Below are 27,403 nucleotides of genomic sequence, written 5' to 3'. Positions count from 1 at the left end.
TAAATACTATAAAAGTGTTCATCTATATCTCGGACTGTGTGAATGTACAAAAAAAGACCCATAAGGGTTCATTTGGTTACATTTCTACACAGTCAAGAGTTACTAATGGATAAATTAACACAGGATTTTACTGTATATGATTCTCATGTAATATATAAATATTAATTTCCATCTCTTCATTTGAATTTCAGTGTTGGAATCAGATACAGTGTAGTCAACGCTGACTCACATATACGCTCATTCAGTTTATCGAAGCATTCAACCTGGGTGGGGAATATGTACAATTGAGTGTTTGCAATAAAAGAAAAAAGACCCTCGTAAAATGCATTGTGTGCCCACCCTGCAGGGTGATTCTAATGAGGATCAAGGCTCCTTTGAGCTCAAAAAGAGCCTGTTGTCATGTGTTGTCTTTGAGCAGAAAGACCTCATGCAACGACGGCACGGCGGGGTGGATGGCACCAGCCAAAGGAGGGCTTAGCCCCTGGGGGGGAGGGGTAAGTGGCACTGGGGGTAAATGGGGCAAGAAACACTGGGGGAGTGCTCTCTGTGTGTATGCGTGTGTGCGTGTATGTGTGTGGGCGGGTGTGTGTGTGTGTGTGTGTGTGTGTGTGTGTGTGTGTGTGTGTGTGGGCGGGTGTAGGAGAGGCAGCACAGCATGGGAGCTGGCTGGGGGTCTGGAGCCGAGCTGTGGAGTGTGTCATTCCCCCGATCCCATTAATCACTGCCAGGCCGTCCTGCTCCAGCGAGCGCCTTGCAGGAGCTCCAGTGCGCTCAGAGCCACCCTAGGTGGTCCGCTTGCCATACTGGAAGCCTCAGTCAGCCATGGCGTGGCGGAGGTTAAAATTATGTTTACAGACATGGGACCCAGTTGGACATGATATCGACAAACATCCTTGTTGTTATTATTCAACACGGTCAACAACGAGGAAAAAGCCGCCTGTAAACGCATTCTACCGGCTGGGTAGAACGTTTAACACGCATGATGGTTTATACCCTTTCTCCAAACACACATGGTGCGCAGCAATACGCCATCTGTATCCATGACAAACAAAACCTCAAATGACACAGCAGTCGAGCTTATCAGATGAGAGCCTGTCACTGCCTTATACTAGTGGTTTCCAACCTTATACTCTATCTGTGGAGACCCCCTTTCTCACAACTGACAAAGGTTGAGGGCCCCCGCACACACACACACACACACACCTGCGGCGCCCACGCACACAAGTGTGCTCACACAGAGACACACAAACACGTGTTTCTCATACATATTGACAGTACATTTAATGTTATTAAAGTACTTTACAATGAGGTTACATGTGGGAGTTAGCTACAGAAAGTTACAAGATAACAGATACTGTATGATTAGATGAACTGATGTTACTTTGACAGCATGCAGGCAAGCACAGGCAGAGACAGTGGACAAAAGCCAGGATTTATGTAGAAATTGTCAGGCAAATTAAGTTAACATTTCTGACTACCTCAAAAGAGATAAGACCTACAGTATCTATAAGGAGAGGACACTGGAGACTCAGAGGTATGGACATTTCGAACCTTTTATTAGGTGCTAGTACAAAAAAATACTAACATTTCGACCTATGCTGTCTTCATCAGAGTCAGATAAGACCTATCTTTGTTGGGCGGACCCGAATCCCAGTTTGGGAAACACTGTTATATAATATACAGTAGCTCACAGAATGCCGGTTCCCTAATGGTCTTGTAGCCTCATGACACAAAATACCTGCAGGCAAACATGTGATGCATGATGACTAATGATGACACAGCAACAGGAGCGTCTGTATACTGTAGAATGGATGTCCTCTTCAACAGAAGAAGTAATTCAAACCAGCAGTTAAAGTCATGTAACATCCATTTTAATAGCCCTTTTTTGGAGACACCACCTGTAGCTTCATTTTCATTACAGTGGACATGGCCTGTAAGAACTGTGACTGTCCTGGCATATTTTGGTAAGCAACAACTATGTTTTCAGAAACCATATACTTTATATAATAAATTAACTGTAAATAAAATAAATGAATACATTTCCGGTACACTTCCAATGCCTGCCTCATTATGTCAAGAATGTCAGGGTCAAAACACATGCGGAAATGGTTGAAAAAATATAAACCAATGAAAGATTATATCAAAACTAACATCCCCCAAAGGGCGCCATCCTAGTCTGTTTAATTGAAAAGGTTACATAGTATGAATTAATGGCATTTAAATAATGAAAGTCAAATCCCCGTAAGAGCTGCCCCAATGTCATCTAACTCCATGTCTCTCATACCAGTCAGTCAGCAGTGATGGCAGTGATGATATCAACGAGCCCATGATGAAATGACATGAACACATAGGGGGTTCCTGGTGGTTCAGCCAGTTTGTGCACGTACCACATGCTCCTTGTGCGTTGCAAGGACCCGAGTTCAAGTGTCTCGCACGTGTCCCTTCTCTCTGACCCTGGTTTCCTGTGTCTCTAAACACTACTAAGTAATAAAGCACAATTTAAAGCAATTAACCACTTTGAACCTGGCACCCCTAAATTTCAATAATCTTCTAAATAATCAGAAATAGAACAAATCTAAAAGTTTGCAGAGCATCACATTGCGACGCATTGTGAGCTTGAAGATTGGCTTAAGTGGGTAATTCAAACCCAGCGAACACTTGGATACTTTGCGAGTCACCTCTCTAAACCACTGTCCACAACACAGCAGTACAACATTTTTCAGTTTGCTCTTAGAAGCCTGAGTGAAACCTTTTTGGCTCGACCGTCATGTCTGTCTTGAATTATGAGCTCAGCAAAACAAAATCCTCAAAACATGCACTGTGTGTACCCAGAGGACACTGAATTCTACTAGAGCATGGATTTTTCAGATCCCCGAAATACAACCCTTTGTTTTATGGTCTCCTTGTATGCAGAGAAACCTCGCATCAGAGTCATAGTGGGCCTATACCACCAGAAGAGGCAATGATAATATACAGTACAGTATGGAGCTAAGATTATGCTTTCCATTTGTGATAGATGCAGTGTCGAAGGCCTGTTTTATCATTAGTCAGAGCTAGAAATATGTTGTCTGTTAGCCTGACAGCACAGAGGCAATGACTGTGTAGACTAGAGCTAACATTGATCACAGTAACATTAATGTCAAATCTGTCCGTTCAAAGCAAAACTTCACCCTGAACAACATGTATCCCTGAACATTAAAACTGCAATCCATGTATACCCTGTGACATCATGTTGTTGTCATCATGTCATCTTGTGATTTAAGAAGAAACGCTCACTTCACACAGGTGTGATTTTTCTTTTTCTTTTTTTTAATCCAATATACCTGTATAGGGCTACGGTAGTAGAGTATGAGCAGCACAACTGCAGTGGTTGGAGGTACACGCGCTCTTGCTCTTTAGATCCTGTGGTTGGGTAGGACCACTACTGGTTGACAAGAGGTACGTATTAGCCTTGCGTAGCCAGCCTTCATCTGCCTTTGCAATGCATAATGCCCCAGGCAGATTAAGTCTGGCCCCTCTCAATTGTGAGAGGACTTCACGGCCGAAGTGTTGACGAGCCAACCAGATTCGTCTGGAACCAACCAGCGCCCAGTATTGGGCGGGACATTGCAGAAAAAAATCTAATCCATGCAGTGGTATTAGTATTATTGCATGAAATTAAAAGGGAAATATCTCGCCTTCCCAAAGGAGAGCTCAGCACAACAGTTTGTTTGGGGGACTGGGGTTTAAATTCCAGGTAGGATATGAACTGCATGGACTGCAGCTTCAACAAAAAACTAACTTTATTCTGTGATGTCATGAACAGTCTCTCTGCTAGTAATCAATGCTTTGGCCTGGAGGCTGTGTGGACTACGTTGTTTGTTTGATCTTCTCCATCCAAAACGAGCTCCGGGTTTGTAGTGCTAAGATTTGTTAACCAGAAACTGTTCTGTCAAAAAGTCAGTCTCTGATTTATTGTCTTGGAGAAAGAGTGTGTTGTGGATCTGTCATTTCTAGGTTTGGGATTTTGACAGTTTCCTTTTCATGATGACAGAAGAACAGATTACAGATTGCATAAGAAAATAAATGAATGCATGCCATAGTCAAAGGGGTTAATACTTTGTTATAGCCATTGTATATTGTTTGTGTGCAGATCATTTACACATGGCTATATTAGTATACTGTATATATATACTCTATACACTATACTTGTCTTGACTTGTTTAATGTTTACATTGCAAAAAACACACCTGTGTATCTGCTTACTGCTCATTATCTCCTCTGGACTCCCATTGGTTAGACAAAGGACATTTTCCATTCATTCACAACACATCGCAGATCCCTGAATGATAGTTAAACTGGACAACTGGTCAGTGCATAAATGGAACTCTGCTATACTATTAGTTTTATCCTTCTGTGTCTTAAAGCGGAAAATAATGAAGTACAGTAAAACACACAATTCTTGTTTTCTCTTGTCCATCACGTTTGTTTCTTATTCAATAACATGGTACTGTCTGAGATACATAGTAATAATAATAATAATAATAATGTTGAAGTTGCTAATTTGAAATGTTTTTGTGTTCTATTTAATACATATCGAATATGTTATAGTAATGCCGTTAACCATGAAAACATACCATGAACGGAAATCATTGTAATGAAAAACAAGCCCAGAAATTATAATAACATCCTCTGACTATGATTATCATGAAAAATCTAAAGCCACAAAATGTACCAGGCTGCAAACCAACTTCTCTGGAGGGGGAACACTTTGATGGACAGGAGAAACGAAGAAGAGAGAAGAGCACAGAGAGAGAGAGAGAGAGAGAGAGAGAGAGAGAGAGAGAGAGAGAGAGAGAGCAAAAGATAGAGACAGAGTGTGAGAGAGAGGGGAGGGGGGAGGGGGGAGGGGGGGTAAAAGACCTGAGGTTGAGAGGAATGAGGGAGAAAGTGCGAGTTGTGAGAATACCTATGACATCATGCGTCTGAGACATTGTTTTGTGCCGTCACATGGTGGGCCGCTACGGTGCAACTGAAATGAGACCCAGATGGTGAACAGACCATGCAGTCTGGTCCGACCTGGCAGCTCGGGGGATATGAGGCGGCCCAGCCACAGTCAGCAGAAACAGAGGCAATGGTCCCAGTCAGCCACATGGAGAAAGACCAGTCCAACACAGAGGATACACTCAGCCCAACAGCGAGCCGAATCTGCATTCTCAAGAGGATCTCAGGCAACCGATGACCCAACTAAATAACGACAAACAAACTGTACTGTAGAAATAACTGTACTGTAGAAATAACCTACAGTATGTTGTAATGCTGAGGATATATATATCAATATGTGATTGTCTACCTCTTTACGTTCAAGGACCCCAACTTGACATACATAATCTTTTATCTCTGGGACCCCAATCCGTAAGGGTCCATTTGGCAATATTACTGTTATCAGTGCTTAGCCTTTAAAAGGTAAAAATGTACTGAAACAGCTACACCGTTAAATTCAGTGTGTGAATTTAACTCAAGAGTGTAAAAATAAAAATAAGACAGGTGACCATAGTAGGTTTTGGCATAAGAATTAAAGCTGTCCTTTCTCTCACATCTCCACTAAACGCTATAATATATCTAACAAGCCTTGTGGATGTTGTGAGCACGCATTCAGAATGACCACTATTGTTAGAGCTCAGCTACCAGTACGTGCTGGTTGGACTGGGAGGAGAGCCAGTAGGCAACTGATACAATCACATCCCAATTCAGCTGCCTTGTGGGTGGCAGACGTGTCAGACTCGTAACCAAGAAAGACATACATGATGAGTGTGTGTGTGTGTGTGTGTGTGTGTGTGTGTGTGTGTGTGTGTGTGTGTGTGTGTGTGTGTGTGTGTGTGTGTGTGTGTGTGTGTGTTCAAAAGCTGCCAAATGCTTTCAGCAGAGCAGAGAACGTGCGCTGATAAAAATCTAAGATAAAACCAGCGGTCTAATATGGGTGAGAGTTACACTCACTGACCTGGTGTCAGAAACCTCATGCACAATGAGTTGCACAGAGCCTCAGCGCAGGATGGATGTCATGCTGAAATTACAAGCTGCAAATCCCTCTATTTGCCTTACCAAAATACACCCAGACCAATAGAAAATGCTCTATCATGAAGACATGACTGTTCAGGCACAGGGCATGGAGGTGAAAAGCGAACGCTTACGAAAAAAGGTACAGCATAAGGAAATGAAGCTCGTCTTAACCTCCGCCATTATAAAACAGAACATTGCATGGCAGCGGGACAGCAAAAACAAAGTCAAAATTGAACAAGTGTAAAATTACACGTATGAATGACTAAGGCTACCATTTTCAAGTTGCCTCAAAACCCACTTGGCAGGGAGGCTTTTCCCACAGTTCCCTTCACAGCCCATCAGTCAGGCCAGGGAGGAACGCAGCCCTGACTGTCAGGGGTCAACGCTACGCTGTGCACACACTGAATATGAAGCAGCTGCCTGGGATACCCAGAGCCTGGTGTGTCACTGGGTCTGTGTGTGTGTGTGTGTGTGTGTGTGTGTGTGTGTGTGTGTGTGTGTGTGTGTGTGTGTGTGTGTGTGTGTGTGTGTGTGTGTGTGTGTGTGTGTGTGTGTGTGTGTGTGTGTGTGTGTGTGTGTGTGCGTGTGCGTGTGTGTGTATACGTGCATGTGTGTCTTTTTCTAATCTAATATGTGCCTTTAAGTAAATTATCTGGTGGCACATGGTCAAATACCATCATGGAACATTCTCTAACAAAGAAGAGTAGGCTGCGTTTCATAAAAATGCGGAACAGGTTGCAGGTCTTATGGCGAGGATTTGCATTTCATGCGACACCAGTTGATGGGAATGCAAAACGTGGGTATTACCGCTGCCAATATAAATACTTTTCTACTAAATGTAATGGCAACCCCGCATGCAAGGACATGGGAAATTGACTTAGTCCTGCTCACTTTCACGCTTGCCGCCAGTCACTGTTAGCAACTACTCTCCCATAACCATACCTCACTCCTTTTCTCTAACCTGGTCTCAGTTAAGTGTCTTAAGTCTAATTCACACTTCATCAATCACTTAAACCCTATAGCATCCTTATTCCATGGTCGGAAGATTTGCGACACATTGTGAGCTTGCATAGAGATTTGGTGTAGGGGGAAAAAAGAGCAGACCAAGCACAGAGCTGACACAGGACAAGTTAAAGGAGTAGTTCGCCCAAAAGATTACTTATTTTCTATCAATTATACACCCCATGAAGCCTTGAAATCATGGATATGTTTTGACTCCGGTGGAGTCTCCGGCATAGGTTTCATGGGGTGTGTAATTGATAGAAAATAAATAAATCATTAAGTTTAACCATCAGAGAACCAGTACAAAGTCATAGGCCAACATGGACAGATCAAGAAGGATTGCTTACACCAGCTACCCTGACTTGAATTCTCTCAATGGACACAACTCCTCCCCTGAGACGTCTTTCACAATAAGGTGTCGGGCCACCCTTATTGTTCTCCTCCCTTCCCTTGGACAGCGTGCTTATTTTGGCTTTTCCGAAGCTTTATCTGATGACACTGCTCACAATAAAAAGCGAGGTGGTGAAAGGGGCCTCTCGCTGACAGCGTGATGGATGCCACAAGTGACAACCTTTTGTTTCAGTAAAATACACTCAACATGCTGGCCTTGCAGAGGCGAAAAGCGGAGGGCAAGGAGAACAAGTTGTTCACTTGTTCCGTGTCGTTGAGCAAACCATGGCAGTGTCGGAACTTGTTGCTTTTCCCCACTTTAGGTTCACTGTAGATCAGGGGCTTGATCTGTGGCTGTGTTAATACAAGCCACCCAGCTCTGTTGAAAATAAGCTATGCAGCAAATAAACTCTGCTGATAGAATACAAACTTAGAACAGGGTTCCAATTACCTCATGTTTTGTCCACCCCTTTGAATGGCTTACTTGGTTCCAAAGTGGCAGTTTATACTCAACGTGCCAAAAATGTCAATAAACCCGCCTTAATCGCCCATCCAATCTGATAAAAGCACCTGCTTAGGGAAACACAACACGCCCCTGCCGTCTATCTGTGCAGCTGCAATGTTTCCTTCCTATTGAACCACTATACAGTCGGAAACACTGGTCAAAATGCAATTACGCACTCAGGCACCCGCACTTGTTTGGTGAAATAACTTCCTGCCCTTTCTTTTCTTTTTGCAGATTTTTTTTCTGGAGATTAAAATCAGTATTCAACATAACATACACGAACGTGGATAAGGGGAATGGATAGGAATTAAATGCTGTTAAATAGTTTATTACAAGATGTAAATTACATTATTTAAAATGTGTCATGACATAGATACTGTACTGTAGGCTACATCATTATTAATATCATTCTCAAATGTGAATGTTTTTAAAACAATGTAAATAATAGGTTCCTGCATGTATAACCTTAAAAACATCCCTTCTGAACTGCACAACAATTAATTAACAAAGGATGCATTTATTTTTTTAATCAGAATTGACCCATATATATATAGGCCTAATATATAAGATATTGTGATTTGAGTGTGTGTTTTGCTGCAAATGAAAGCTTTTAATGGCAGAATGAATATGTATATGTATGATAATTACAATTTAAATGATGTAATTTCTGCAGCAATAGTTTCATTGCATTTAAACTTCAAGGTAATTATTGTTATTGATTCAGGTTTTTTTTATATCTTGGCCACTGGGTGTAGGATAATGCTTGGAAATGTAAGGGCCATGACTCTCGTTCCCCACCCTTAAATTGAACCCTTAGACTAAAGTTTAGTCTAAACTAGATCAGATTTACTCTCGAATTCACATTAGTTTAATAAAATATATAGTCTAGATTTCTTAAAATAAATCCACTTTGACGCACCGCCAAATACAAGAAAAATCTGTCCCTGTTAATTGAATTGTAGCTATAGTACATTTTTCATTCACAATAAGAAATTCGTGGACTGGAGCAAAAATATAATTATGTTATTACTGTAGAACGTTTTTGCAATGAGGATTTTTGCGCGCAAAACTGGGCCTGTTTGTGCGTAATGGCAATATCGACTGCAGAGCATTAATGAAATGAGCTACTTCGACTTAAAAAAAAAGGATCTTCAATTACCGGTAAATGAATTAATGTAACAACATTAATTCAATATGATCAGTAGACATATTTGTAACTCTGACAGTTTGGTTATTGTGCTCGTGTTCAAAATAAATGCCATGTGGAAAATAATATATGTAGGTCTATATTTTAAATATAAATATTGTCTTACCAACACATTCGTTTGGATCTCTGGCCGTCGCTCGCTGCCATGGTCGGTCATAATGGAAAGGCTTGCACCTGTCGCACTCCGGCCCCGCCGTGTTGTGCTTGCACTCGCACACCAGATTCCCCTCTCGGTCCTTTACGCACTTGGACGCGTGGCCGTTGCACTTGCACCTTCCGCCGACCTGCAGGTCCGACACCGCGTAAAAGTAGGAGTCGCGGGCCAGCTCCGAGTCGTCCTCGTTCTCGTCGCCGAACGTGTGCAGCCGGCTGAACGCCACCTTGATGTCGGTGGCGGTCACCCAGTCCTGGAGGACGGGAGAGTTGTCGAAGTCGTGCGCCGACGGTCTCCCGTCCAGCGTGCTGAAGGCGATGAGGCCACCGGTGAGAGGGTGCATGTCCGTGTGCGAGTCCGTGCAGATGGCCTCCTGCTCGTTCTGCTTGGTGATCGTCGCCTTGTTCGGCCTGTTGTGCATTTTCTTACACTGCGCGGAGTAGAACTGGAAGGGGACCCACGACTTCCCGTAGTCCATGGACTTGTATATGGCCATGGATTCGGGCCGCGGCGAGCAGAACTGCAGGCTCACGTACGTGACCTCGAACTTTTTCCCCAACGACAGCGTGAGCGTGACGTTCTGCGGATACTGCATGTAGTTCTCGGACTGCCAACAGGTGAGGTTGTGCGGGTTGTTGAGGTCCGTCAGGTAAGCGGGCGGGTGACACTTCTTCGGGTCGGCGGCGTCGCACGTGTGGCAGTCCCGCGTCCTCTCCTCGCCCTTCTCGGTCACCACGCAGTACCTTGCGGCGGGGCTGCCGCACGTGCTGGAGACGCGCACGTCCTTACCGAACGCGGAGTTGACGAAGTCGGGGATGCATCGCCGCGGGTTGCCGTTCTCATCGTAGCACGGGTCCGGCGGCGAGGACTGCGCAGCGAACATGCTCAGCCCGTATCCTCCGAGAGCCACGCTGCTCAGCAAAGAAACTGTCACCAAGGTGACCCAAACTTCCAAAATCCGTATCATTGTAATCCGCGGCGCTCCCGCAGCGACTCTTGCCCTGCTGAAATGTAATTGAGAGGGAGGGGGTGGAAAAGAGAAAAGTCAATTAGGATCGGTATCATTCATTTAAACTATGAGTGATCATAACACCTATAAGAAGACAAATTCAAGGCAAAGTAAGACTCATTATATGGATAACGAAAAGCCAGACGCACGGATATTACGCATGAGACCTATAGGCTAAACAAAGCAGATATTATTATGAGGCAACAAAAGCTCCAGGGGTCACTACCTCGAAATATCTTTTCCAGCTTAAAAGGTGTAGCAGGAAGAACTCCTACAATTTTGGAGGGCAATTTATGCCGTTTACGCACGAAAAACTAGACTGCCAGTTCAGCTTTCCTTCCCCCCTTTGAAATCCAAACATAAACATAAATACGATATGGCAAATGATCAGCTGGCTCTGAGTCTCCTTGTGTGTGTCTTCCTCTCAGTCACACCTCTGTCCACCTCTATCTGTTTCTGTCCCATTCCCTGTCTGGCGCGCTCACTGTTGGAATATAGTAAAAGAGCTCCAGCTATCCACAAGAGCTTGAGTTTAGGCTACGCAGACGTTCGGTGTTAGGAGAGGACAGCGTCATCTGCTGGCAAATTATTGACATTGCGCTTATTAAAAAATGGAAACACCATTTAAATCCTTTAGTTATACGAGTCACGACCCTATTGCCTAGTATGGTCATTGGTCACGACGCCAAACGCAAAACATTTACACATTTAAGCTTTTCTCAATGGCTTTAACATAAGCCTATACAGATATTATACAAATGCCAACACAATTGTGAAAATATAGCGCTATATAATAAACTTTATAAACTTCTACATAGTAGGCCTACATACCACTGACAGCAGTTCAACGTCATTGCTGCGTTGTTGCAGCCAAAAATACCACTTACTATTATTGCCATTGAAAAACTTACAAACAGCACACAATCATTAGATTGAAATAAGTATATAAATTCATATTAAATGCGGTCAAATGAATTCGTGCTGTAACAGTTATGCTCCAAGCAGTGCTGTGAACAAAATTGGCAACAGCTTGCCATGCTGCAATGCGCATAATGCTAATGTAGACTTGCTTGCACATACCTGTTTGCATCACCTCCTTATCATCACACATGCGGGGCGACACCGTGTGGCGTGTGACTTCACCTATACAGTATATGGGCTATAATGCGTAGACCGTAGTTTAGTGTATTGCTTATCCAGGGACTACTTTATGTGGCAGAGCAGACCACTCTGCCTTGTGCTAGGTGCTCTTAGGTCCTGCACAGCTGCATTGTATACCCTGGCTTGATTGATGTGTGTCAGTTCTAGCTTTGACCAGTAAAGTACTATAAACTTGAGCTCCCTTCTCCAGTGTTTTATTTCTTTATAAGTTGTGTTCATAGGCCACATAAACAGTAGGCTAAGCAGTAAGCAGCCATTGATGCGGACTCAGGCACTGGCAGGCCTCCACTTTGAATAAGGAAGCCATAAGCCATATAGGCCTATAGCCTAAACATGATTTATTTCACTCATTAATGCGCAGCATAGGCTATAGGCCTATACATTTCTATGAGATACATTATTATTATTTTAATAATGCAGAAGATCATCAGAGTAGCCTACTCAAGTAAAACCGATTTAATAAAGTAAACAAGTTGCAGGTGCCAGTAGTGTGAAGGTCAAGGAGTCCATGTGACCATGTCTGTCATAATTATTATAAGATGCATGCACCTCCCACACACTCAATACAGTGTACTTTAAGTGTCCCTTAAAGTCAGCGAGAATCATTCAGTTCCTGTTTTGCTACATAAGCTCACTTGTCTTGGCTTTAAGAGGATCTATTTTTGCGGAGCGGAGGATGTGGTCGTTTGTTCACCCTTCACTTGTGAGTTTCAGTCAGCTGGGCTGCATCTCATGTAGCTAATAAATATGCCTTCTAATATAGCCTAATAATGCCACAGGACAGGACCCAGCTAAGAATTACAGGTAAGAAAATACATTAAAATATATATTTATGCTTCGCTCTGTGCCACTGTGTGTGTGTGTGTGTGTGTGTGTGTGTGTGTGTGTGTGTGTGTGTGTGTGTGTGTGTGTGTGTGTGTGTGTGTGTGTGTGTGCTGCCCTGGATCAGATGTACCCTAAAGGGTCAGTTTCTGCATCACTTCTCTGTTTTGCAATCGTCAGTTAGTCACAAGGATTTCTAGGAACTGATGTATTTTTTTCGTCACACAGTTCCGGTTGTGTGATGTGTCTGTTTAAAATGAACATGCTCAATAAAAGGTTGTACATCCCTTCAGGCTTTCATAACATAACATGTATATCAGCCTAATGATTGATTGATTGATTGATTGATTGATTGATTTTATTTTATTGATTGAACATTTTATTCACAGTTTCTTTTGTAGAATTTGGTATACAGTTCCATATAGTGACACTATCAAAATGGTAGGCTACAGTAAAAATACCAATTTAGCTGAGGGGTAGAGTTCCCAAAATGCATCTAGCCTACATTAAATTGGATTACCTCTACTTTATTGAAAGTCACAAAATATCTGAACTAGTGATAGAAGTTAATTGTAGTGGTGTAGTGGTTGGCTGACCTGCTGTTTTCCTTAAGTACTAACTGTGTTTTCAATGTTATTCCTGTTTCTCCACCTTTTATTTCACCTCCTTTGTAAACATCTTAATACTTCATCTTATTCTTCATCTTGTAAAACAACAGAGACCAGATTGTGTCATTCTGTCTGCAGGATAGGCCGACAACATGGGTACAATAGTGAGACACCTGTTTCCTCAGCAAACAATTGCTCTTATGTTCGGTTAAGTTTGGTCGATGTGGGTATAGCCTACATGGAAGTGTACTCTTTTATAGAACTCCTTGTCAAGGTCATTGCATACCTTGAGCCTAACCACTGCAAGCCAGCAAAGCATTTTTGACTGTTTTGCCTGTGATGGATTTAGCTTGTATTTGAAATACTGTAAGCCCTTTGAGAAAATTCTAAGAATTGTATATTATTTTACTGTATCTTTCCCAGAATGTCAAAGGAATGATATGAGAACAAAATTAAAATGGAAAACATATTTTGTTCAATGCATCCACAATACACGATTCCTCTTTTAATCTTTATTATTGAGTTTCAACTTGATTTGACAACTTGTCTTTCATGTATGTATTGTGAAAGGCATTTATTGTTTCTTATTGATAAAGAAAGGAAGGAGGACATCCGCACACCGTTTTAAAAGCTCCCACAATAATTGATTAATAACAGAGCGGAATAAGCAACGTTTTGGCCTTACTGGCCTTCGTCAGAGTACACCAGAGTATAACATGACCTTTTCTGCTTATTGATAAAGCCCAGCAAAATAACTTTGTTTACCTAATTAAACCTACAGACTTTGTTGACAGGAATCTCCCAGTGGTCGTAACAGTATACTATACTAGGCTCCTTCTTTGTACCATCTACACCAAATATCTTTTCCAAAAATAGCTCATCTACAATCTCACATAACATCATGTTGTGTGCTTTCTTTATCGAATATTCACCTATATGGACACTAGGGAAACAGAACGGCAAAGAACAGATTCCCATCTTTCATTTGTCCTCCAAATGTCCAAAACAAATGATGCATTGTTGAGACACTGCAGGACAGTTGAGAGAAGACCTTAAACACTAGTTAAAACCAGCATTTCACAGTCAGGAATCTATTTAAATGTGCTTTAATATAATGCTAAACTATTCATTTTAAAGTCCTCAGTGTTCATTTATTCAATTGTAACTCTGAAAGTGCACAAATGTAACCAATGGGATCCTTGCGGGTCCATTTGGTTACATTTGTACACTCAAGAGTTAAATTACACTGAGGATTTTGAATGGTAGCCATGACAACCTACTGTATAACAACAGCACAATTTGCTTTAGTGTCATCCACTACCTTTTTACTCTGGGACAGTGGTTTCCTGTTTGGGCCAACACAGATGACCCCCGTTTCCCATTCATGTTTAACTGGTCTCTGGTCCAGGTCCACAGCTGTTCACAATGACAGCTTCCTTTCTGTGCACATAAACACATCTTGTCGGCTAAATATACTGTAGGGAACACTGTGCCACCGGTAGTCTCTTTCTCCTCCAGAGGGACCTGATTCAATTCAGTCCCAGGGGACATGTGCTCCTTCAGAATCTCACATTTGTTGCGAGGAATTACAATAAGTAGCCAGGAAGGCATGAGTATACCGTTCTCAAAAGTTCCCCCTCTTAAATACATAATACGTTTTTAATAGCCACCACTGCAACAGCAGTTTCCTTGTTTGTTCATGTTGTTGTGTGACAAAACCACACTGGATGTTGCTCAGCATACACATTAATGCTGAGCAACAGCAGTGTGGTTTTGTTACGTGCTGATAAAGACTATCATTAACAGAATTCAGTTCACTTCAGCATAGGGAATCAAACTTCTACCGTTCTCCTGAAGGGGAATCTCACCAAGCAAGGGAGATTTACACACTGTTGAAACGATCTCAGAATTTTAAGTGTCTTCAGTTTTTTTGTTGTGTTCTGCTGATTACAGCACATAACACAAAAACATCTGACTACCCAGTACTACTGTTTGCTGGGACACAGATTCCTAACTGTCTGCTCTTCATGAACATCCCACCTCTGAATCATATCAAATCATTGTCATACATGAGCATTTTTAAGAATGAAAAAAGGGGAAGTTGTGATTGTTTTTTCAACCAACTCATCTCCTCAACCAGCCAATGACTCACTGGTTTGGTAGGAAGTGGCAGACTATACTCTTTCCCCTGGCATCCTTGCTATGGGCATTTGTGTTTGTTTCTCTAGTGGCATAAACGTGGCATATCTAGGATTTGGGACCCTGTTGGCTCTTTTGTAAAGTGTGGGTTGCATGTGATACTTCTGTAGATGATCTGAGATGGAGAGGAGCTCGTGCACAGAAGATCGTATCCAGCATGCTCTTGATCGCTGCCTCATTGGTCTGGATTGTGACACTCCTGACAAACAGTTATTTAACGGTAGGTCTCACCTCTGTGCTCACACAGCCTTACAGATGTCTACAGGAACAATATTCAAGAACAAGAAAGCTTCATATTGCTATACAGTGAGCAGGTGTTATAAATGATTAAACCCACGCATACATGTAAATTGGTGCAAAAGGAGGACAGGACACTGGAGCAGCACGGACATTTTAAGCCTTTTATTTAGGTGCTAGTATACAAACGACTAACGTTTCGACCTAAAAGGTCTTCATCAGAGTCAGAGTCATGAGCTTTTAGGTCGAAACATTAGTCGTTAAAATGTCTGTGCTGCTCCAGTGTCCTCTCCTCCTTTTGCATCAAGTGTCCTTGTTCCTGTGAAGCACCGGGGCAGCCCTTTTAGGCTTGAGGCGCTTCGGTAGACTCCTTTTGTTCACATGTCAATTGGTATTGGTACAGAGAGTGTTGCAAGTTTTGGAAACAGTTTAACATATTGTGCAGATATTAGTGTACATATCTGTTGCCATTGTGCTTCTGAATATTAATTGAATGACTAAACCAATGTCACTCATGTAACGGTGTTATTCACTTCCATAGTTATGTAACTATTTGGAAACATTGAATCCCTAATTGCGTCTTGTGACAAGAGCTAAATGGGAATTGAGAGTAGTGACACAGACTGTGGGATGGACAGAGGGCATAGGGGTGGAAAAAAGGAAGAAGTTACTCTTGCAATACTGAGAAATAACAAAGGAAGCTTAGCTACAGCCCGAGAGAATAGAATAACCTTTCTCTCCAACACTTTTGCTTTGATTATATATGCTTTATAGATGATATACTTGTAAACCTAAAAGGAGAAGTATAGAAGAGGTTGTGTGTATTTTGCCCACATGACGTGCTTCTGTCATTCTGTTTAGCTGGCCTGTGTTTAAACCGCTGGTGTTTGGAGGAACTGGTCAAGAGAAATGCCTACAACTTCCTCATCCTTCTACAGCAAATTCTGAGGAAAACAAGAGAGGTGAAGGCCTCAAAGCCCTTTTCGTATTACACACATGATTCATTACACAGTAATACAAAGAATCAAATGTCAAAAATACACCACCTACAGCAACTCCTTTTATCTCCTTCCTTGTTATCTCCTTCCTGAGATAACGTGCTTTTGCGCTTTGTGGTTTTCTGATAAATGGATGTTTCAAAATTACATCCAGTTCACCTTCACGTGTACAGCTGATGATAGGTTGCCACTCTATCTCACCCCAAACATCAACGCGATAATCTTTTGCTGGTTCTGCACCCTGCCGCTATTTTCACTATTAAAAGAATATAATAATTTGAAAGATTACAAAATGTTTGGAAAATAATGGCATGACCAAAATTGGGATGCCAGGTTGAAAGTGATTAAACTGGCACCATAATGTTATAAATTGAATCTGAATTGAAATTTAAAGTTCATTATGTTAATCGTGATTCATTCTTTTAATCGCAATTAATCGCATATTAATTTATTTTAGCCATTTGGCCTACCCGTATTTTAGGATGCAACATGTGGGTCCCCAAATTGTCAGTGTATACAGGGTATGCACATTTCAAAAGTGACTTTTGATTCTTTTATTAAACATGAAAATGTCATTGTGTCAAAAGTAATCAACAAACTATACTTAGAAATTGTCAAACATTAGCTACAATATCCTCTGCCCAATTTAGTTTTGTTTTATGTCCATCCTTTAGTATTGATTTAACACAACACAGTACTCATATACCCATCTGCTGCAGCCTGTTATTATAGTACCATTATGGTTTCTTGTGAGTTTTTAATTGATTTCCAATAAAAAATCAAGATACTATCGCATTAAGCCAGCATATTTTTACACTCCCATGTTAGGAATATAAAAGTCTTGAAAGATATCCCTCTAAGCCTACATTGTGAACAGATAAAAACTGATGACTTATTTGAGATTAATCGTGCGGAGCACTCTGAGGCCCCCACCACAAAAAGGTGCTTTTTGGCCATAGTTACTACACTGCACCCTCTACCGATATTGCCAAGAGAAAACCCTCATTGAGAATATTTTTCCTCCTGGCCAAAAAGTACCTTTTATACGTGTGGTGGGGGGCTCAGAGTGCTTCCACTAAGGCTTTCTAATGACACAACCCGCCTTTGTATTGGTGAGAAGCAAAAACTTTATTTTATTTAATGCAGACCAGCCTCTGGTGATCCCCGGAAGTCAGCGGTATAGCGGCATTAGAGCTATGGACCAGAGGAGCTAATCTAAACTACCAGTAATCTAATGTAATCATGTCTTTGGGGCAATCAACTATGATCATTCATTCATGAGTGATCAGTAATGTTACATAAATGTATTCCACTGTTTGCCTGTCTGTTTTGTGTTTCTTGTGAGGACTGCCCTATATCCGGTGTATTTGCGCCCATGTGACGTCCATTAATATGCATTGTCCTGTCCAAATAAACAAATAAAGTAAAAGTAAAGAAAATCTGCCCGCCTGTACTGGAGTCATGTAGTTGACACTGACATACAGACTCACACCTGCTGCGGGCAGGGTAATGATGTGTCTCAGTGGTGTAACCACACCTCCCTCTGTTCTACAGGTACTGGAGCAGTGTGAATATGAGAAAGTGGTTCCGCTCACCCTCTTGTTCTCTTCAACTCTTATGAAAGTGAGTGTTTGTCTGATAATTACACCTACACCTACTATCAGCTCCCAGTAACTTAAGTACTTGCCGCACCCAAGCCATGGTACTCATACACTGAGTTGATGGTGCCCAGGATGGAACCTATGACCTTGTGGTCCAAAGGTGAGGGCTTTAGCAACTGAGCTACCCAGTCAAACAAAGCCCACTATTCATCACTTACTGAATCACTATGTACTGTATCTGTGTTGTTATTTTACTTTCATGCCGAGATTAATTTGGTTTGTCAACCTCCTCTCAAGTTGTGGAATTTGGTCGGAAAATCATTTTGGAAGCAATTTAAGCAAACTCTGTGTCCACTTCCAGGCTCCTTACCTGAGTCCAGACTGTGGGCTTCTGCAGGAAGCCTGCCTGTTGTTCCACAACTTCCTGTCCTGGCCTGTACCTTACTGCTCCGCTGCTAAACGCCTCCTCAGCATCATCAGCCAGGAGCTCAGAGCACCAGGTAACGCTGTGACTAGTGGCCCTGTCTGTAACGCTGTGATGATGACTAATGGCCCTGCCTGTCTGTTGAGAGATGTCCTTTATTGCTTAGAAGTATTCCAGTGGTGTAAAGTAACTAAGTACATTTACTCAAGTTTAAATTAAAAAAAAGTATTTCCAAGTATTTCAGGACAGGAAAATATTATACTATTTGAAAACTTTAGTTACTAGTTACTTTGTAGATTTTGATTATTATTACAAAACATATATTAACCACTTCAGCACTTTATATACTTCAGATCTCAAAGAAGATCTACAAGATCTACAAGCGCACAATGCGTCACAATGTGATTTGTTGTGAGCTTGTAGATCTGCAAAGGTATTTCAAAGGATTTGAAAACTTGTGAAATGGGACATTTTGCATAATGAGTACTTTTACTTTTGGTACTTTGGTCCACAACTGCCCTATTCTGGGACAAACAGTTGGTGAAAATACAATATATTTTGTGTGTGCAATTTTTTGGCAAAGCTTACTGTAAGAGCCATTTGAGCCACCATATTGTTTGCCATGATTCCTGTCAATTTACCAATCTATGTTGCCATGGTTACAGGGAGGGAGGGTATTTAACCCTGGCCCTAATTAGTCTCAGGTGTTGCCAGTGGCAGAGGTAAACCAGTTTTTGACTGTGTTCATGAGGGCTGATGATCTGTAGCCAATCCTGTGCGTTTGATGGTTTATATTATGTTTATTTTGTATGACAAAGTATAGGACTTTAAGCAGCTAATAAATATAGTTTAATTTCTACTCAACGGACATCTTTGGACATCAGTTATTTGATCACACGTCTGAACTTCCTCGGCAACCAGTATCACCCAAGTATAGGGTCTTGGGCGTTACACTTACCATACAGAGGCACTGTTCACTAGTAGGCCTACTGTAGAATCAACTTTGGTTGAAACGAATGGGCCAGTGAATAATCTCATTGTCACATGCTCTGTTTTCGTTCTAGGTATCTCCTTTCTGAGGCTGGTGAAGGAGGAGCAGGGTTTAGCCACTGACAACCAGTGTCCTAAAATTATGTAAGTAGTAATAATAATAATAATAACTTGAATTTATATAGCACCTTTCAAGAAACCCAAGGACGCTTTACAAAACATAAAAACAGAAAACAAAACACTTTAATCAGCCCTTGATTAAAGTTCTAACCACATTGTCCCCTCACATACCTTCCCGTAATCTTAGATCAGCAGACAAAGTTTTACTTGACGCAAGGTGGCAGGGCCTTTGCTGCTATCACTGGAAATTAGACAGACCACTTCAGTGTCCACTTTTAAAAGACTCTTAAAAACCCACTATTATAGAAAGGCTTTTAATGAGTTTTAATGAACATCCAGTTTCTGCTTTCACTAAAATGCTGTGACAATGCTCCACACGTCCCAAACTCTTCTCCCTTCTGGCTCCAAAACTATGGAACGCACTTCAGATTGCAATCAGAACTGCAGACTCACTCCCAATCTTCTGCCGTAGTCTGAAAACTCACCTCTTCAAACTCCATCTTAACCCGTAGCGTTTGCCGTAGCACTTGCCCTAGCCTCGATGTCCTTGCAGGCGTATGCAAAGGCTCAACTTATGTAATTTAGATAGCATTTTATGTATACATAGCACTCTATAGTATATACACATCCATCCATCCATCCCTCTTCAACCGCTTATCCGTAGTTGGGTCGGGGGCAACAGCTCCTCGAGAGTATATACGCATAGTTTCATTATATATAGATATTCCACTATTAGATGCATGTTAGGTTGCATGTTAGGTTCTTGATGACTATTTTTTATGTATGTGATGTATGTATTACCACGTGTTAACTGTGTTATACTGTAAATCGCTCTGGATTAAGAGTGTCTGCTAAATGCCTAAATTGTGAAATTGTAATAGTAAAAATACAAGATTTACAAGCTTGTGAGCTTTTAGACCGACTATTTTTGTTGAAGATATGGTGTAGACTCTGCACAATATCTCCCTTTACACAGTATTTGTCTATTCCAGAACGGTGTTGCTTTTGAGTCCAAATGAAGACCTTCCCCCAGAGTTCAGGTCAGTTTCTGAGCAGCTCAGCAGGATGAGTCACTCCCAGAAAGACATCACCGTCAGCCTGATCAAACATGCCTTCCAGGCTGTGCTTGGTCCAAAGCACCCCCTCCACACACTCCACAGCACACTGCAGGTGGGTGGACCAACCAGCACTCCCATACCACTATATAGGCTACGCTACATCATTATAAGTATCAGAAACACTTTTGAACCACACCACAAACCATGCACCTCAGATCATTGTTTTTAAATCTAATCTAATCACATTCATTTCTAAAGCAGTTATAACTGGCTTTTTTTCTTGACTTGTGCAATTAGTGATCAACACATTTTGTTTTATTACAGTATTTTATTATTCCTAATTTATTATTTATGTGTTATTACATAATTTTATATATTTAACATTGATCAGAAACAGAGATTCCTATAAATTGTACATCTTGCAGTCTAAAAGCAGTGAGGAGTTGGAGCAGCTTCTCTCAGCCATAACAGACGCCCTGGAGTCAGCCGCATCGACAGCAGACCCGGACACAACCAGGGACAGTCTGTTCCACAGCATGGACAGGCTCATAGAGGGCCTGGGAGACCCGTCTACTAGCGATAGCAGCTCACATCCTGGTAGGAGAGAGAGGAAACAGGTTGAAATATGCAAACTGCTGGAGTGGAAACACTAATTGCTCCTTGTGGGATTAATAAAGTTGTATGAATTTCAGGACCCACTTCAAATTGCAGTGCTTTGTGAATGACAGTATCGCCTTCTCCTCATTAGGTGATGTTGAGACTTTAGCGCTGCCCTTTGCTAGATGCCTCGTGTCGTCCTGGGATAAAGACAACTTTGGTAATTAACTCCTAATTTACTTTGAAATGTTTTTTTGTTCCTCTCTAGACCCATATTTTCTTTTTATTTCCCCTCATTCTGTTCTGTATCCTGTTGTCATCCTGTGCCGTGTCCTGATGTCTAACTCCATCTGTCCACGTTCATCCAGATGATCTGAGTGACATCCTCGGCATTGATGAGCTGCAAGACTGTTTCCAGCTGGACGAGGATGACCACAACAAGCCGAAGAACGACCAGGAAGTAATAATAACAATAACCTTTCATGAGCCAATGTAGTGAGTCATTATTATGTTCTCTAGTCTCATCTTAGTTTTAGTTAAAACTCTGGCTGCCGCATTTTGGCTGCGCTCTAATTGCGCAATGTTTCTAAGACAAAAGAAGAAAATCTTGGTAGCATGATTAACGTGTTTTAAAATTAAATTCAGAATCAGTAGTGTTACTTTCTACAGTCAGGTTACCAAGTCTATTCATTATTGATTCTCTCTGCTCACTAGAACCAATTATGAGAACTTCTGTGTTCTTATCCTCATTTAGCTCGAGAAAGTTCTCACTCATCCAGCATTTGATGATGGACAGACAGGTCAACAATGGGTCAAGAGCACTGGGGTCGCCTGGAGCAAAAACCATGAGGATGACCACAACGAGCTGAACAACGATGAGGAAGCCGAGGAGAGGAAGGTGGAGGGCGAACTCTCAAAACTCCGCATCTCCACCACATCCTCTAGAGACTCCACAATCTCTAGAGACTCCCTGTTCTCCAGAGACTCCATGCTTTCCAACTACTCTCTGTCGTCCAGCTGGTCTGTGCCGTCCCGACAGTCCGAGTCCTCAGGCGTGGACAGCGACTTCGGGGACGACGCCGAGGAGCCGTTGGACGACATATGGCACCGCAGGAAGCCCAAGAAGAAGTCGCGGTCGCTGCTGAGCGCGGATCGCTTCTCGCAGCTGTTCAAGTACCACCGCAGCCCTGCCATCTGCCGCCGCGCCCTGAGCATGGGCTACGGGGATGCCGGCACGGTGGGGACCGGGTGCAATCGCTCCATGTCCCTGCCGAGAAACATGCAGCGCGCCCCGAGCAGATCCTCCACGCCCTCCCCTCCGGCCGATTGCCTCTCTCCCCAGAAGCACGTGTGTGTTCGCAAGAGGCCCTTCCTGAGCTGTGATGAGCTGGGGGGAGGTGTGGTAAAGGAGGTCACCACCCTGGTCAGAGTGGTGGTGTTCGGGGGCAACAGGGAGGCTGGCAGGCTGGCCAGGGCATACAGTGACCTTCAGCAGAAGGAGCGTAGGTGTCCTCGACTAACCAACATGTGTAGACTGCAATTCTACTTCCTCCCCGCCGCCAAGAGGAAAGGTCCGGGAAGTTCAGGAGGGGGTCAAACTCCACCGGAGGGGAGTCCACTCAGAGCCACATCTGCCACGGTGAGAGCAACCATCACTGAGACACTATTGTAATGTGTGTTTGTGTTTGTGTGTGTGTGTGTGTGTGTGTGTGTGTGTGTGTGTGTGTGTGTGTGTGTGTGTGTGTGTGTGTGTGTGTGTGTGTGCGTGTGTGCGTGTGCGTGTGCGTGTGCGGACTGTGCGCGCGTGCGTGTGTGCGTGCGTGTCACTCTAGTGAATATTGTGTGTATTCACTAACATACTGTCTTAGATACTGTGGTGGGGCTTGTACAGCTGGGAGACCTCTGACATAATGTGTAATTTTGTGGTCAAAGGTTGGTGATGTGATGAGCTACATTCACACATCACAGAGGTATCAATGTTGTTGTTTTTTGTTTGTTTTTTAATAAAGTCAAGATACAATTGAATTCACCAAAGTGCATCGTGCAATAAAATGACTTAATTCCATTGTAACAAAATTAACTCTTTCAAATATGTTACTAAGAACACTTAGTAAGAGATACAGGACTGTAATGACTTTGTCTGCCTTTTTATAAAGAGCAGTGACTATACAAACATATTGCTCCTGTATTTTCTTACTGTAGTACTTTCTTACTACAAATTTACAGTATTACTGCTGGTTTTATCTTTCAGGAGTCTAATGGAGTTTCCCAGGAGAGCAACACTACAGACCTAGCTCAACTGATGGGGAGGAATGACCCGTGGTACAAACGCAATGTGTTCAGTCTGCTAAGTCTGTCTTCTGATGTCCTCTGTCAGGTACCTCAGCTACAGACATCACCCCCCACTACACTATGTTAACGAACCCGACGACACATGAAAATAATTCAGTCAGAATAGAATAGATTTAACCAATATTTATTATAGAATGAGAATACATGAGAATACAAGTGTGGATATGATATTTGACTTGGCGTTCGGCTCTCCCTGCTCGGCGCGATTAAACTCTATCATAAAACATTAGATAGATATACAATAAAACATAAATAACAGAGCTCACCGGTGGTGCTGGGGTGGTTGTGGGAGCAAACATCACATAACAACCAGGAACCATATGCAACCATATGCATCCCTTTCACTATGTCTAGTGAAAGGGATTCTTTTTCACCGGAGGAAAAATATTCTCTATGAGGCAATTCTCTGGGCAATATCGGTACCTAAAAGTACAGTTTATACGTGTGGTGGGGGGCTCAGAGTGCTCCCACTAAGGAAAGTAGGCTTTCTAATGACACAACCCGCCTTTGTTTTGGTGAGTAGCAAAAACGTTCTTTTTATTTACGCTAAAGACGAGAGGCTGGTCTGTATTCATGCGAGTGGCGGAAGTCGAGAGTAACATAGCTCTAAATGCAACGCATTAGAGCTATGGACCAGAGCTAAGTGATACCCTGCCATATGACTGTGGGCAGGGTAACTAGGGTATACAAACAATATTTGTACTCATCTTCTGAGGCAACCTGTTATTATTGACAGTCAACAGGGGACGTGCAGTAGCTAAAAATAATAATAATATATACACACACACACACACACACACACACACACACACACACACAAATGAAATACGCTAGGCTATATGAATTATGTTTGGTGTTGATTCCTCCTAGACAACAGTGGATGAGGATATGTTGAGCAGCAGTAGCAGTGCAGAACGTCTCCCCCTGCTGGCTGACCTGCTGTTGTACTACTGTAGACATGCACACCAACAGCTTCTAATGCAGCTCTACCAGGCTGAGGTGAGGCACAAATGCTGCGCGTGCACGCACACACACACACACACACACACACACACACATAAATATTGTATTTTTTCTGTTTACAGCTGACTTTAGCAGGGGGAGAGAAGAGAAAGGAGGTGTTTATTCATTCTCTGGAGCTGGGACACACCGCTGGAACAAGAGCTGTGATGGCAATGGGTGGGTCTCACTCGCATGTACGCTCGCACACACACACACACACACACACACACACACACACACACACACACACTAACACAGACACACACACACACACACACACACACACACACACACACACACACACACACACACACACTGATGTATATTGTATTTTCTTTGTAGGTGCTGCTAGTAAGAGGTTCGGCATTGTCGGGGACCGTGACGCAGTGCCTTTAAAACTACATGTTTCCTACAACAAGGTAACCATTGTTCCTTCTCGGACTGAATAAGCTTTGGATGCCCAGTCCCAGATAATCATTTTTTTATAACCTGCCGCCATGCGCTCTGCATTCCAGGTGGCTGTGAGTGGTAGGGGTGAGCGATTGCAGACAGATGTGGTTTGCACGTCCATAAACCTTTACAATGGCTGTCTGAAACCCGAGCAGCCAGGTACGTCACTCCCCCTTCACACTTGCTGACAAAAATATTGTCCTCATCATCTTCAAAGGCATCTGTTCTATGAACTATAACTGTGCTTGGAGATGGTGGAGTGACATACACTGTTATCCTCAGATTCAAGGATGGAGCTTCTGCAGCTGACGATGACTCACGTCTTGAAGAGGCAGTGCTCCAAGTCCAAGATGAGTTACAACCAGGTGTGATTCATGTAACACTTCAATCAACTGAGATAGGCTATGCGCTACAGTACACTCTCACGTTTGAGCTCACCTCTAAACGTGTCCCCCGTTTTCAATATTCTTCCCTCGAATGGTTCTCACACAGCACATCAATGTATCGGAAGTGAAAGTGGACGAGGTCCAGGTCAGTGGTAGAGGCGACGGGACCACCTTCGCCGTGTGTCTGGATCAGGATGAGAAGAAGATTATCCAAAGTGTGACCAGGTACCCTCCTTCAGTGGTGTTCAAAAGCTAAAACATTTGAAAATGTCTCAAATATTCCTCAAGTCAACTCCGCAAATGTGTCATTTAAATCCACACACTGGAAACTATGGCAGTCACAGTACAATGTGTGACTGATATAACATTCACTGTCTACACATGCAGCAGCAGCACATGTTCCACTACAATTATCCTGTGCTGTGTTTCTTGTGCAGGTGTGAGGTGTCTCTGTGCAGTAAACCAGGTAGCAGTTCAGACTGGAGGTCCTATAAGTTCTCACCTGGCCAGGTTCATCCGTTACACCCCTCTTACCACTCTCTGCTCTGCCTCCCCATCACCTCTTTCTCCGCACCATATCTATAAAACAACAACAACAGAACTACTGTGGACATGGCACTGTTATTGGGACTGGGAGCAATAGAACAGTGACGCTCAACTTCTTTTTTAATATTAACGACTTGTTTGATATGCATTAGGCCACAGACAATTTTCCAGAGTGCATTCCCCGGCAGCGGCGATCAGACGCTGTGTTGCCGGAGGGCGACACCCGGTCCAGACGCGGCAACTGCCGATAACATCCACGGCATTGTACTGTGGATCCTGACGTTGCCGGTAAGACACAAAACTCAACCGTGGCTCCCGACATGCGCTCAATGTTTATTTAACTCTGAGAGTACACTCTGAGTTCAATATCATTTTTGCAAGAGCGTGGCATGGTCTCTAGGGGTTGCTAGTCGGGCTTTTAGAGTAAACGTTTTATTTGTTTTTGTCTGGAAAACCAGAGAAAACAAAACAAAACAAACACATACGGTATGTGCTAGGGGTTAATGGCCATCCCCCAGTGATCAAATGTAGGGTTATACTGTAAATCAAATTAGGTATACAAGATGATGAATCAAGCCTAGCCCAAAGTCGAAGTTTTCTGTTATCAATATGGGTTCAGTACCACCACACCTTTCCCTGATTTCTGAATCCATGCACAACCTTTCCCTAGTACCGTAGAAACCATGGCAAGGACTATGAATGATAATCCACCTTTTGAAAAATATTTTACAAATAAGAAATGGGGTGAAAGAGTTGCCCCCTGAGCAGATTTATCTTAAACTCTGGACAACATTTCAGTAAGTCAAGTTTTAATGTCTATGTTTAAAACAGGTTAACATCATTATTTACAGGATAGTGCATATTTTACTAAACACGAACACTGTATATTACAAGGCTATCATCTGAGGTATTCACTGTACAGTAGGTCATGTTGTCATTGTACCTCAGGCTCTAACTCTAATAGACATTTCACTCAGGAATATGATGCCATATACTGTGACACTGCTGATTTGCTTACATCTTTGTAAGTTCTGAGAGATGCTACTGCATAGGAAGGTGTAATATTTATTTTGTAAAAACAAATAATACTTTTGAGAGCTATAGTTTTAAAATAAATTGTACAGTGTATTTCATTTTTAGTTGTGACAACTAAAACAGTTGCAATAAAGAAATTAACATTTCAATCAACGTGTATGTAATTACCTTTAACTGTCACTGGTCGGACAAAATATGAATGGCTTTGTTTGAACGTGCTCTTATGAAGCACTGACGTACAGTATTTTCAGAACCCCAGCACAATAAAACGTATCTCTTGTCAGGATAATACCTAGATGCGTTGCTTTTGGCTTTGTACATGCTGACATATACAAGTCAAGTATGTTTGTCAAGTGTTTTTGCCTTTACCTTTCAATTGTTGTTCACGAACAGCAGAGCGGTCGATCAAGTTTGTCCAGCAAGGTGGCAAGCCGCAGAGCATCACCAAGAGCCCACAGTCCCTCCTGTCAGCTGGAAGTGAGTGGAACATGAGGGCTGACCTAGACCGGCA

General features: G+C 42.5%; 2 protein-coding genes across 3 annotated transcripts in view; one reads left to right on the top strand and one right to left on the bottom strand.

Annotated features, from left to right (window-relative positions):
• ntn1b (netrin 1b) overlaps window positions 1–10,763 on the bottom strand; it is a 58,805-nt gene extending 48,042 nt beyond the window's left edge. Inside the window, exons 1-2 of one of the 2 annotated variants that reach the window (XM_080776037.1) lie at window positions 10,533–10,763; window positions 9,250–10,301 (exon numbers count right to left, since the gene is read on the bottom strand). In XM_080776037.1, the coding sequence (XP_080632163.1) occupies window positions 9,250–10,264 (1,015 nt within the window). In that variant the 5' untranslated portion in view covers window positions 10,265–10,301; window positions 10,533–10,763. The remainder of the gene's footprint in view (window positions 1–9,249; window positions 10,302–10,532) is intronic. The other variant, XM_080776038.1, reaches the window with a different exon arrangement.
• Window positions 10,764–12,117: 1,354 nt separating this feature from the next.
• On the top strand, window positions 12,118–27,156 carry LOC308324110 (phosphoinositide 3-kinase regulatory subunit 5-like). The gene is made up of 19 exons (XM_080776036.1): window positions 12,118–12,271; window positions 15,207–15,316; window positions 16,195–16,295; window positions 17,886–17,954; window positions 18,294–18,432; window positions 19,421–19,490; window positions 20,459–20,636; window positions 20,950–21,121; window positions 21,273–21,341; window positions 21,490–21,581; window positions 21,876–22,760; window positions 23,373–23,498; window positions 24,344–24,472; window positions 24,559–24,652; window positions 24,818–24,894; window positions 24,991–25,084; window positions 25,208–25,290; window positions 25,418–25,536; window positions 25,749–27,156. Exons 2-19 carry the CDS (start codon window positions 15,217–15,219, stop codon window positions 25,894–25,896), a joined length of 2,745 nt encoding a protein of 914 aa, XP_080632162.1. The 5' UTR covers window positions 12,118–12,271; window positions 15,207–15,216; the 3' UTR covers window positions 25,897–27,156.
• The last annotated feature ends 247 nt before the right edge of the window (window positions 27,157–27,403 follow it).

The sequence above is a fragment of the Protomyctophum bolini genome (assembly GCF_963924005.1).
Source record: "Protomyctophum bolini genome assembly, chromosome: 11".
NCBI classification, from domain to species: domain Eukaryota; kingdom Metazoa; phylum Chordata; class Actinopteri; order Myctophiformes; family Myctophidae; genus Protomyctophum; species Protomyctophum bolini.
This window is presented reverse-complemented; position numbering and strand designations above follow the sequence as displayed.